Source organism: Euprymna scolopes, chromosome 21 (assembly GCF_053919585.1).
Source record: "Euprymna scolopes isolate OS-2025 chromosome 21, ASM5391958v1, whole genome shotgun sequence".
In the NCBI taxonomy this organism is placed as follows: Eukaryota; Metazoa; Mollusca; class Cephalopoda; order Sepiida; family Sepiolidae; genus Euprymna; species Euprymna scolopes.
Window position 1 is genome coordinate 50,068,433 of NC_136502.1, and position 14,285 is coordinate 50,082,717.

Below are 14,285 nucleotides of genomic sequence, written 5' to 3' on the forward strand. Positions count from 1 at the left end.
GACGGTGTGCAGATATATGACTCTTCGAATTATTTGTAGCCTAATAAAAAAATTTCACTTTAATTTTGTCAGTAGTGAGAGATCAAGGAGGCACCTCTATAAACTGGCAATATTTTTTGTAAGAATTATATATGACTTACTTATACTTTAAGCAGCATCATCCTGGTGAGATTGATAAGGCTGCCTCCTAGGGATGAACTGCATCTTGAACTTCCTGTTTTGTCAATCTTGGGCAAGTTTACAGGATTTGGCTAACCACTCAAAATTTTATCTCTGGAGACCAACTACTTGTGGATCAAATAGTACTACTAGGTTGTTTTTAATTTTTGTCAGCCAGGTCTTTACCTGCCCACCAACATGTTTGCACAAACTAAGTAGAGAGGAGTAAGATATATATTTAAAGTTACATACTTGACAAAGATTCAGTTGGTGTGATATGGGGATAACTCCTCATTAAAAAAAAAATATTTCAGATTTCTATTGATTTGATTTATTGTCATTAAGATCTTCTGAGTTTCAATTAGTTTTTAAGACCTATTAAATTTACACCTTGTATTTTAAATAGTTTCTAGAATTCGAATCATGTAGTGGATTTAGTTTGAAATTAGAAAAAAAACAAATTCAAGGCATTTGCTTCAATATCATTCTATCCGGATTTTAATTACTATATATCGAGACCCTAGCCAAACCATGCTAAAAATGATATCAGAAAAATTACATCACATGTGAAACACAGAACAGAGTTTTTAGACAGTAAGAACTTGGAAAAGACAGAGGCGAAATGCATCTGAAGATGTCAAGAGAATCTGAACAATGTAACCCCAATGTCTGCCGTTGCTCAATCCCCAAGTAGAACAAGAGATTAATTTTAGACTCTCTCCTCCATGGACCAACTTTCTCTTTTTAATAAAACCTTTGAAATCTCCACTAGTTTCCAGTAAGAGTACATTCGTCTTAAGTTAAACAGATCACAACCACTATGGTATCAATGGCCATACATGGAAAAACAATGATAAAAAGAATGAACAGCAACCACGCATGTATGTAAAAAAAAATTTTATTATTTAGTTTGCTTTCTGATCGCTCACCGGCAAAATCCCATAAGTGCACAAGTGCGTGTATATGTGAAAAGATTAGTGCGAACTGTTTGTTTATGAAAATGTTAATCTTTGTAAAAGAACTTATAACAAAACTGTTTGTTTATGAAAATGTTAATCTTTGTAAAAGAACTTATAATGGTGCAAAACTGTTCTACTTGATTTGGTTTTGTTGTTTTGTTTCACAACATATGAACACTTTTTTTGGGTCATTTCATGCCAAATTCAGTAATTTTGGAAAAGAAAAAGATTCTATACTTCAAATATTTATTCATGGTGTTTGGTTTGGTTGTTTTGTTGCATAGCATATTGATCCTTTTTTTCGGTTCAATCATTTCACCAAAAGTTTTTATAGTTCAAGTTCTTTACATCTTCAGATATTTATTCATGGTGTTTTGTAGAGATAAATTGATTTTGTTTTGGGCTTTGCAGAACATGATTGTGTTTTGCAAATGGAAAGGAAAAAAAAAACAATAACATCAGTGTTTGGTGTATTTAAGTCAAGAGGACCCTATCTTCAGATAGCCTGATCTGGTAACAGCAAGTATTCTTCTAGTTTCTCTATAAAACAATCAGCCCTATATTCATTACAATGCAAACTGTATTCCTGTATCAACGGATGTCTTCCTGCACATGATATATAAAAATCTGCATTTAATATTTTATGCTTTAACCAAATGTAATACTAAGTTACAATAAAACATACTATATGAAAGTTTGTATCATGTAAACAATGTTAGATGTAAAATTAAACTTTTCTGCAAAAGCTGATCCACAAGCATCATGTGAAAAATTTCAACTACATATTATACATCTGCAGAGTGTCTTATTTTTTTTTATTTTACTTCCTTAAGTTTGTAGACCTGTCCTGTGGCTAACACTTGGATTCTTTAAGAGATACATTGATATCCAAGTTTTCATTTAAGATTTACTTACATCTTCAAGCTTGAATTAAATTAGAGGAATATTAGTTTCTTTTTCTTAAATTGACTATATAACTATGTTATTGTTTATAAAGTCTTATTTTCATTAATAAAGATATGATATTCATGCCGAGCACCACATATAAAATTCTGCAGTTAATATTTTATCCTTGAGGAACGTAATGACATACTAATCTATAATATAAATCTCACCTATCTGGTTAAATGTATGTATGAGTGTATGCATGTATGTATGTTTGTATGTCTTGCAAAAACTTTTGACAGAAGTGACGGATTTTCACGAGATCAGCATCATTTTGAAGCTCATCCCTTCGAACAACAAATATCGAAAATTGGTCAAAAACATTCATTCCTTCACCCTCAACTGGGCACTTTTCTACAGGGAGGGGCTGCTTTTTTCGCCAATATTCTCGAAAGGCAGCACCTATTTCCGATTGTCTAGCCTTAATTTAAACCTACGTCACTTCTGACTTGCCAATGGGTGCAACAGCTAACACATTTTTTTTTTTCACTTTCTTTTCCTCCTTTGTAGTACGGGTTTGAGCCTGCCTGCCTGCTACCACCTTTTACAAATTTTTTGCTGAAAACACTTGAGCAATGCCGGGCACCCAGGCTAGTTTGCCATAAAAGATAACACAAGTTCTAAAAGTAATGCCTCCTATATTTTTTTTCTGTCCACATGGTGCATTGTTATGATTCCAGAGTGGCGACAGGGATATGTGTAACAAAGCATGCATTCATGACTGGAAAGTTTCATCTCTCTGTTGCAGATATTGACAATGTAAGACTCTAAGAAAACAATTCCTGTCATGGATGTGTGTCAGAAGCTGAGATGCCTTATTGAACTCCTGGTAAAAGTGCATTGAGAACAGTGGTAACTATGTAGATAAAAAAGTAAATTCTTGAATACAAACGTTTGCTCGTTTTAATGGTGCAACTCCCGTCTTTGTAGGTCTTCAACTTTTTGAGTTAAAAAGTGGGAGGCTTTATTTTTCGAATGACTCTCATATGACAAAGCCCATGCTTATCCATGATTGATCACTGGCTAAAGTGGATTGAGAATAGTGCTGATTATGCAGAAAAAAAGTAAATTCTGGAGCAGAAAAGGTCACTCACTTTAATGGTACAACTTCTGTCTTTCTAAATCTTCAATTTTTTAATTAAAAAATAGGTTTCAGTTTTGGAATGATTTTGTCCATAAAAACTCAACTTTGTATTACCTAACATCATGTTTCAAGATAAAAACTGAACTCTGTATTTATTTATTATCTAGACTGATTCATATTTTTCAATTAAAAATGTTTTTTTTATTTTGCTTCATTCAAAGTTCTCAAAGTATCAGCAAGTGTGGTGTAACAATACTGAGATGGTATTTCAGCCTGGAATACCAAGTTATTTTGTAGATTTGGTAAGGCTATATTTGTAGGCTGAAATATCCTCATGCAGGGTTTTCCTGAAAAGCTCTTGTCCTCAGAGAATGAAGACACTCAGCATGGTGTCTAATTTTTTATAGTTTTATTTTACTTCAGTCAAAGTTCTCAGAAATCAAGGGGCCCACTATCTAGAGCTAACTCTTGAACTCTATATGGTATACATAGATATTTGACTGTTCCATTAAAGTTCTTTATCTCTCAAACACAGAGTCAGTAAATAAAATGAGAACATAATTTTCCTCTCTCCAATTAACCGTTTTCATATGTTCTAGTATATCTTACTTTTGGTCTCTTGGTCTTATTGAATTTTAGGACAAGAATTTACCTTGTCTGGTGGAGTATCCAGCTTCGTGCTATTACGTGAGGTAACATCACTTGAAGATTCATCTACATTGTGCTTCTGCCTGTGGTTAGTTAAATTAACTTTATATGCAAAAGTTGATCCACAAACTTCACAAGAATATGGTTTCTCCCCAGTATGAGTTTGCACATGTCGTCTTAAATTAGATGGGTCTATAAACGATGAGCCACACATGCCACAGACATAAGGTCTCTCTCCAGTGTGTAAACGCATGTGTCTTTGTAGACTACACTTTAATGTGAATGCTGAGCTACACACTTCACAGGAAAAGGGTTTCTCCCCAGTGTGAGTTCGCATATGAGTTCTTAGCGTATACTGATCATAATATTCAGAATCACAAACTTCACAAGAATAAGGTTTTATGCCCTGGTGTCTTTTCACATGCTTCTTAAACGAAGTCGGATCATGAAACGAAGCTTGGCATATCAGACATTCAAATGGCTTTTCACCGGTGTGCTTCCGCTCATGCACTGTCAGATGTGACTTATCAGCAAAAGCTGCGCCACACACTTCACATCGAAACGGTTTCTCTCCAGTGTGTGTTCGAATGTGGCGTGTTAGGAGATACTTGCGTGAAAAGCTTGATCCGCATGTGTCACAAGTAAAAGGCTTCTCTCCGGTGTGCTTTTGCATGTGTCGTTTGAACGTAGCGTTGTCTGTGAACATCGACGGACACACATCACAAGAATACGGTTTCTCGCCAGTGTGTCTTCGCACATGAACTTTTAATGTAGAACTCAATGCAAATGCTGAGCCACACACTTCGCACGCATACGGCTTTTCGCCGGTGTGAGTTCGCACATGTTTTTTTAAAGCACGTTTCTCGGAAAAATCTTTTCCACACACCTCACACGAGAAAGGCTTTATTTTTCCCATTTCCATATGTTGTCTTAAATGACAATTCTTTAAAAATATGATGATTTAAAAACACAGATTCTTTATGAATTTATAAATTTGCTTTTAAGAGAGACTAGATAAAAAAAAATAGCATTTTAATATGCTATGATATAACCCAAATTCTGTATGATGTTGCTAAAAAAATATCCGGTCGTATTCAATGAGAATTCTTTAAAAATATAATTATTTAAAAACACAGGTTCTGTACGAATTTGCTTTTATGAGAAATGAGACAAACCTCAGTATTTAATATGCTTTCATCCAAATTAATTTCAAGTCGTTTTAAATGATTCTTTTAAAAAAAATACCGATTTAAAAACAGACTGCACGTAGAGTTATATGAGGTCCCAGAATGAAAGAAAAACACTTGATATTTGAAACTCGGGTAAGTAAAGTTTTGATCCAGTATATGACCACCAGATGTGTTCCTTTTTCCTCTCAGTTAACTATTTACCTGTGAATATAAAAAACACCATTTAATTACTGACCAAAAAAATATTAGATAAATCTTTGTTATAACGTTATTAAAATAGAAACAACTTACTGTTAAGATAGTTAATAAGAAATTGTTGAAATTTATGAAAATGTCATTTATTTTCATATTACCTTTCAGTACATTTATTTTCATATTACCTTTCAGTACACATATTGCAGAGATTTGTGGAAAGTTCAAATATTATTATTTATTAGCATTTCAGCCCGGCGTTGCCCGGGTGTTTGGAGGTGTATGTTGAGCAAAAAAAAAAAAAAGTGGTAAATTTTTTTAACTTTGACCCCTATCATGACCCACTTACCCTTTAATGTTTTGGGCTCAAATCAAGTTATTAAGTTAGATCCATGTCCAACGAACCTATATCTAAAATTTAAAGTGTTTAGACTCAAAATTGTCAGAGGAGTTTGGTAGAGTTCTCAAAGGTCAAATCATTGAACTTTGACACCTTAACAGCCAAATTTTTGTCCGAAAAAAGATTACAAAGATTTTCCCAAATCTCAGTACCCTGTATATCAAATTTCGAGTCTGTAGACTGAAAATTGATAGAGTTATTGCATAGGGAAATGTACACACACAGACACGTTCACTTTTATATATATATATATATATATATATATATATATTAATACAAGGGACGTTCCAAAAGTAATACTTCCTACTTTTCTGCCTAAATGGACCAGAGAGAATGGCAAATTGCATTTTCATGATAATTGAACTTATTCATGATCATACAGTTTCATCTATGTTGCAGATATTGATGGTGTGACACATCTCTGCTTCTGACGAATATAATTTTCCTGCATGGAAGAATTCAAATTCCTACATGCAGAAAAAAATTAAATTGATCAACATTCTTGTAGAGTTGAATGTAAGAAGCAAAGAAGAAGGCGTCCACGTGTGTGTGCATTATGTGTTTATACAACTTACCTTCAGATGAGATCTGAGAGAGAGAGAGATGAGATCTGAGAGATAGAGAGGTTAAAGATGGTGAAATCGCATGAGATGTCATCGCCTAATGCACACATATGCAAATGGAATGGAGTCAGTTTTCTAATAAAATGCCTGTTGGCAGAGGTGATGGAGAGGACGCTTGCTGGAAGTTGAAAGAGAAAGTTGACAGTGACGAATTCTAGCTGAACTTTTTTTCTTTTTTGCTGCTTACAAGCCCATTTAACTGCAATTCTCTGGCACCTGTTGAACGTTTATGAAGAAAATTCAGTTGATGTTAGCAGTTAGGAAATGGGTTCCTCGATTCCAGAGTGGCGACAGGGATATGTGTAAAAAAGCATGCTGTGGACTTTTGCGATCACCAAATGGTAAAATGGTGGTGACTATCAAGAAAAATAAATTTTGGAGTTGAAAAGATTGCTCATTTAAGTAGTATCACCCCCATCTTCATAGATCTTCAACATTTTAGTTCTTAAGTTAAAATATACGAAACCTTACTTTTAGAATCACCGTTGTATTTTATAATAAAACTAAATATTGACTTCTTGAGTGAATCAGATTTCCCAAACTCAAAATTTATGTCTAATCCTGAAATTGGAAATTGTTACAAACACTTTACAAAAATTTAAATTAAAAATAACTTTCTTTGTGGATTTATTTTCATGCTGTTTACAGGTCCATCCATCCAGCGCTGCTGCAGCCGAGATTGAACTCACTACACGAGTTTGTAGTGTAATTCAAATCTTGTCGGTAGCTGAATACTTGATGCTTTGCCAGGGCTATCAAGGGTATCTTTTATCCTGACACCATCACTAGATGGGGTGCCTACCATGACTTAAGAGAGTCCCATCTAGCCACGAGAGAAGGATAGACCGCGCCAGTTTCTCAACCTGGTATTTGACCTTGCAGTACATACAGCACCTCACCTTCCCAAATGGTCACCCATCTGGTACTGGCCAGGCTCAATGTTGCTTAACTTTGATGATCTGGTGAGAACCAGTGTGTCAATGTGATTGTGCCATATACATGCAATTGACTAAAATAATCTGAATGTGATGTGGGCAATTTTATAGTAAACTTGTAAAAATCCTGATATATTTGGAAACAGCAAATAATTCTACACAAACCAACTTGTTTTTCTTCATTCAGTCAGTAATTATGTGACCTACTTTGTTTGTAAAACAATTCAACAATATGCAAACAAAAAGGTTTTTGAAAGTAAATTGTTTTTGTTTGATTGTTAGTTATATTTGTGTGAATCAAAAATTTATATATTTGTAAAGTGTAGGTTAATTAATTTTGTAGCCGTATCTGACTGTAACTTTTAATTGCCAAATTCTCATTCTTAAGTAATTGTGTGCTTTCTACTGAAGATATTTTTGGGTCGGGAGAGAGGGGGGATTCTAATGTCAGTAGGAGTGTAGGCATTCTTTATTTCTCTGATTAACAACCATAGTTTTGTCTCTTCCTTAGATGCTATTAGGGATTCGGCTGAAGAAGCTCTTTTGACTTCAAGCAAACACAGAAGGCAGATAACTATTGTCACTGAAGAGATATTTTATAGTAAAATTAAATCTTGATTTCCTGAGTGAATGTCTAATCCTAAAATAGGAAATTGATTAAAACTCCTTACGAAAAATACATTTCAATAAAACAAAATCTTTGTTGTGGATGTATTTTCATGCTGTTTACATGTAATCAACCAATGTACATTGAATCTGATTTTTGAAATTGTATGTTAAACTTGTAAAAACATTCATAAACTTGTTTTGACTTTGCTGTAAGCTAAACCAATTAATATATATATATACAAATAAAAAGGAGGTTTTTGAAAGCAAATTGCTTTAGTTTTATCCCAAGTAATATTTGTTTTAATCAAAATTTATATATTTGTAAAGTGAATGGTTAATGCCCTATAGGTAAATTAACAGTTTATGAATTATAATTCGTTATGAAATTTAAATGTTAAATAGAAAACAAAAGAAAAAAATGTTTGCCATTCGAGTATTCTTGAAATTAATTGGACCAAGTAGGAAATAAGGACCGCTACCGACTGCACCATGAAAAAAAAACCCTCAAAAAGAACAGGTCTGGTCGAAATTAGGATGATCTTGACCTTCACATACACTTATGATTGTTTCATGGATTTTCACGATCAAGAGTGCGGTTATATATATTTAAAAAACTTTTTAATAAAACTATTTAAACCAAACTTTAGATTGATATTTTTATTTTAATAATAATAATAATAATAATAATAATAATAATAATAACGAGTCATATTATTTACTTGCAACCAAGGTTGACTTTTTATGTAGACTTCATTTATATATTTACAAAATTTTAATAAAACTATTTAAACCACACTTTTTAAGAGCAGCCATTTGTTCTATTTTGAAAGAAACAATCTTCAGAAAATGAGGCATTATGGATTAATATTTTTATAAATAATAATAATAATAATAATAATAATAATAACAACACATTATATTATTTACTTGTGACCAAGGTTGATCTTTTACATAGTGTGTTTATATATTTACAAAACTTTTAAATAAAACTATTTAAACCAAATATTTAAAAGGCAGGCATTCTAACCACAGTGTTCTCTTTTGAGATGAATAAGCTCCCCAAAATGAGGGGTTCTTGATAGATATTTTTATTAAATAATAATAAACACAAGTTATATTATTCAGAAAATATTTTGTGAGAACATAATTTTCCCTCCATTAAAACTCAATCTAATAATGCTGATCTCTTTCAGTGGTCAGTGAAGGGCAAATCCTAAATTTACCTTGGTCAAAAGACTGAGGTAAATTTTATGGATGACAAAATCACAACTACAAGCAACAAGTTCTAAATGCATAATTATTATGTCAGTTTTTAATGTAGGAAAAATTGTGTGTCTCACAAAATGTTTTGTAAATAATATAACTCGTTTTTATTATTTTTCATAGTTTTTAATAAAAGTATAAATCCAGAAGGCCTTCATTTTGGGAAGATTAAAAACACTGAACAATAAAAATAACATTTTCATGTAATTTTACAGTAGATATTATTCTTGAAAAGAAATAATGCAAGATGAAGTTTTAAAATGATTAAATGCGTTTTATTTTATAATTTAAAAGTAAAAATATTAAATAATAAAAATAAAATTTTGGTTTCATTTTACAGTAGATATTATTCTTTTTTTTACATGGAGGTCATCACTTATCAAAGCCCGTAAGCCACTCAGAGATAAGGGTTATTTTGTGTACAGTAATCAATGGGATAGTATTTTGTAACCGTTAGTATTGGAGATTTGATAAAGTGTCTTACTTAAGGGGGCGGTTTATCAGGAATTTGTTTATGTTTGGCTTGAAGACATCCAAGTTGTAGTCAGGTGGGAAATAGGCAAACGGAAGAGAGTTCCACAGGCGTGCACTTCTAAGAAAGAAGCTTGGTTCATGGAACTACATTTTGACTTAAGCACAGATAAAGAGTGGGGAAAAATTTTGACAGTGGTTTCAGCTAGACAGGTGTTTAGCATGAAAGATTGACAAAGGGGAACCAGAGATTGAAGCTCAGATGAGCACCTGCCATGGAAATAACAATAAAACAAAGACGGGCTCGCAACGTCTCTTCTGTGGGAGAGAGGTTGCAGGGAAGTGAAAAGGGCATCTCCTACTAAGCCACAAAGTCTATTTTGTACTCTTTTGTCGAGGCAGGATAGGCTGTTTTTAGCAACTCCTGCCCAGATGTGGCAACGGTACTCCATCCTTGGATGTACTTGGCTTTTATACAGATAGAGAATTGCATCAGTAGTGAGATATCTTCTGGAGCAGTAGAAGGATCCCACCATTTTCCAAGTGACCTTAGCAACAGACTTGATGTACGTGTTCCATTTCAAATCAGAAACTTGCCCAGAAGCTTGTCAAAACATGGAGCTTCCCCTAGATGCGAGCCATCCATTTCAATTGATGCCAGATGGGGATCAGAGCATTGATGATGTAAAGATAGGAGCTTGGTTTTAGATGCATTAAAAGTAACTAGCCACATCTTCCCCCACTGTACCACACACTCAAGATCAGAGAAGAGAGAATTAGAGAGAACTTTGTTATTTACGACCTTTGATGTGTTACCATAGATGGTCGTGTCATCAGCATAGATATCAACGAATGATTTAAGTATGTGTTTTGGGAGATCATTGATGTAGATCAGGAAGAGAGTTGAGCCCAGGATGGACCCCTGAGGGACTCCAGCATTAATACTCTGGGCCTCTGATTTCTGCCCATCAACCACCACTCTTATGAGCCTATCAGAGAGAAATGATTTAATGATTGAGAAAACACTTCCAGTTATACTGTAGCTGGAAATCTTGTGAAGTAGACCCTTATGCCATACCTTATCGAAGGCCTTTGATATGTCAAGAGCAATTGCCCTAGAAAGGAAGCCTTTGTCGAGAGATTCGCTAATCCTATGAGATATAACCGTTAGCAAATCTGCAGTAGATCTAGCAGAATGGAAACCATATTGTGTGTCATTAAGATTATTTCTGCTGAGGTGGTTGACTACTTCTCTATTTAATATGGATTCCAGCAGCTTACTCATGACACGCAAGAGACTTATTGGTCTGTACCGAGAGGGAGATTACTTATCACTTGAATTCTTAAATGCAGGGCATACTGATGAGGTTTTTCAGGGTGTTGGAAAGCACTTCTCAAGGCATTGCTTAAACAGTTTTGTAAGTATGGGGACAAGTTCTGGTTGAAGCTTTTTCAACACTATAATTGGAATGCCATCAGGGCCAGTTGCTTTACTGGAATCAAGGTTCTTGATTAGCTTGGCAACCTCATGTACAGATATTTGTATGTTTCATAGTGTGTTGTCTGTTATAGGAGGAAATATGGGGAGTTGATGGTCATTGTCGCATAGGGTAGAATTAGCTACAAAGTTCTTGGCAAATAGTTTGGCCTTGTCTGATGCTGATGAGATGACCTCAGGTCCATTGATGATGGTTGGGATAGAACACACGTTTCTGTTCAGGATCCTATTTGCTATTTGTCAAAACTGGTGGGAACCAAGATGCTGTTCAGCTACTTTGGATTTAATGGACTGAGCATATAGTTCTCTTGCATTTTTTATTACTCTTTTACAGTGGTTGCTGGCAGACCTGAAAGCAGCTTTAGTCTCAGTGCATCTATTATGTTGGTAGCTATGGAAAAACTGATTTCTGTGCACAGTGGCTGCAGCACATTCTGGGGAGAACCATGGCTGGTTGTTAGGTTTTTGTTGGAATTTTTGGGATGGTATGAATCGGTCTATGCCTACAATTTACCATTCAGTCAGGCCTGATACTGTAGAGGACACTTTCTTTTTAAACATGGATTGCAAAGGTAGATCAGATATGAATGTACGGAAGCTATCCCACTCAGCCATAGAGTATCGATATACAGTACGGTGGAGAGGTACGTCTGAAGACTTATTACATTTCATTTTTATCTTAACTGATACAACAGAGTGGTCAGAGGATCTCAGAGAAGATAGAACGGAACATGAACATAGCTCAGGGGAAGTTGTGAGAAAAAGGTCTAGAAGGCTTGCATACTAACCAGTAGTATCAGGCACACTGGTGGGTTTGTGAACAATCTGAGTGAGGTCATAGGCAATGACAAAATCATGACAGAACCTCCCCTCATCATCTGTCTTATTTGAGTGGGTCAGTCATTCCACATTATGGACATTGAAGTCACCACAAATGTGAATGTTAGCCGAAGGATGAGCAGACAGGATGTGATTAATTTTCTCAGATATACTCTTAAAGATAGTAACCCTGCTGTTGTGAGGGCGATAGAGGGCAAATATAAATGCAGTGGTGTAAGCTAGTGCAACCTGGAAGCACATATAAGGTAAATTAGGTTCTTCTCTGGAGATATCCCTACCACACGGAAAGCCATCTTTAATGTAGGCACATATTCCATGCCCATGGTGATCTTGGGGGTCAGATTTAGATGTTAAGTTAGAGTATTCTTTAATTATGAACTCATCTAGGGAAGTGATCGGCCCTATACCAGTTCTGCTTAGAAAGGATATGTCCAATTTTGTCTCCTGTAATTGGGTTTCAATGTTTGGAAGGTTGGAATGTAGACCCCTGATGTTGGAGAAGGAGACATGGTAGTAGGGGTCTACATTGGAGGATGGGGTTCTAGGTTTATTTGTGTTTTATTTCTGAAGATATTTCATGTTGAGGTTTTGGGATTTGTGGAACAGGTCGACAAACTTGCTTAGAGCAGGACAGAAAGGGAAAGTAAGAGAGAAAAAGACAGGAATTTTTTTTGTAGCACATGATAAGGTAAAGCCGTAACAATTACCCACTAGTATGACATTGAGAGGCCCCATCAGAAACTACTGCATGGTCCAGAAATGGCAATACAGCAGCCTCAGTACTTTGTACCTGCTGATAGGACAGCGTCCTTAGTGGTTAATACAAGGTTTGGGTCTCTGACTATCAGGCAGGTAACGTCAGCCCAGATGAAACGTTTACCTCCAACACCCTTACTAGTGACATGGCCACAAGGATAGATATAGAAACAGAAAATTTTGAACATCTCAAGCTACTGTTCAGAAAATACTACTGACCTGGAAAGTAGCTTTTTCTTCACCCTTTGTCAGAAAAATCACTCATTGGAAATGAGGACTGAAGAACAAAAAAGAAGAAGCGAGAGTTACTGGAGCTGCCGATAACACAACCTCAGTGCATTATCTACTCTTTAATTAAAAAAAAAGGTAAGAGGGACCTATTAATATCTACTGATATAAGTCTGTTGCTCCATTCCCAGTTTAAGATGATATTTGAAAATAGTCTCTCCTCCCATATTAATATGCGGATGTTTTTGGCTTTATCTACCTTGATAGAGAATATTCAAGCATTTTAGCTTTACCTTATAATTAAAATATGATAATGGAACTTTTATCATTTGTGAAGTCGGGTTATTTTGTATTAATTTAGATTTGAAAAACTCATTTAAAAACTGGTTTAGAGTAATACCGTTTGGGTTACGTATTAAGTTTAGACGAGTTAAAAATAATGCATACTGCAGAAAACAAGCCGCATTTTTCTGAGTTTAGATAATAGTGCAAGTTTTAAATTGGAAAATTCTCGTTTTCATGGGTGACTTTTTTTCCATTTTAAATATAAGAAAACAGTATTGGTTAATAATAGCATATTTGACAAAAAAATTTTTTTTAACCAAAACAAAAAATGCATATGCATTTGATGATTATCATAGTATGAATTATTCCTCTTAGATACTCCCTCTCTAATAAAAAGATAAATATATAGGCACTTCCATCCCCCACCACTTCATGTGTATCGCCTATGAAAAATAATAAAAACTAGTTATATTATTTACAAAATATTTTGTGGGGTACACAATTTTCCCCACATTAAAAACCGACATAATAATTATGAATTTAGAACTTGTTGCTTGTATTTATGATTTTGTTATGCATAAAATTTATTTCGGTCTAGAAGGATTTCCCTCTTTCACTGACCACCGACAGAGGAGATCAGCTTGGTGATACCCATGGCTGTGTGTGAAATCTATCTCGACTTATGTATCTATTATAAATGTGTATAGGTTATCATCAAAAAGATAACTCAATGCCATTGCATGGTGGCAGCGAACGAGATTTAAGAAAAAAAATGCCCCTGTATGTGCATGCAAAAGTTAAGGTCGAACCAGTGTTGACTGAAATCTGTCTTTTTGTTTCCTTTCTTTCACAATGAAATTGGTTGGGGGTCCTTATTCCCTACTTCCAATAAATAGATTATAAAATATGCAGCTTGTGGTTCTTTGAATAAAATAATGGCTCCTTTGAGAAATACTGTTTGTTTTTTTTAAGTTATAGATACTCGGCTATGGACAGATATTTGAATTTCCAAAATTAATATTCTTTAATAATTCATAAAAATTATTATCACTATCTCTGCTTATATATAAACAGTACTTTGTATATGTCTGTGTAAGCTCGTTCAACTGTAAGCTCTGAAATAGCTGGGCCGATTTTCTTTGGAAATTTCACACAAATATATATATATTTTTTTTTACACGGTGGTTACCACTTATCAAG

The 14,285-nt window shown here is 34.5% G+C and overlaps 1 protein-coding gene across 2 annotated transcripts in view; it reads right to left on the minus strand.

The window, feature by feature from the left end:
* Positions 1-1,043: 1,043 nt before the first annotated feature.
* Positions 1,044-14,285, minus strand: part of LOC145242260 (uncharacterized) — a 19,652-nt gene continuing 6,410 nt past the window's right edge. Inside the window, exons 2-3 of one of the 2 annotated variants that reach the window (XM_080105271.1) lie at positions 12,792-12,849; positions 1,044-5,186 (exon numbers count right to left, since the gene is read on the minus strand). In XM_080105271.1, coding sequence (XP_079961397.1) covers positions 3,773-4,717 — 945 coding nt within the window. In that variant the 5' untranslated portion in view covers positions 4,718-5,186; positions 12,792-12,849 and the 3' untranslated portion in view covers positions 1,044-3,772. The remainder of the gene's footprint in view (positions 5,187-12,791; positions 12,850-14,285) is intronic. The other variant, XM_080105270.1, reaches the window with a different exon arrangement.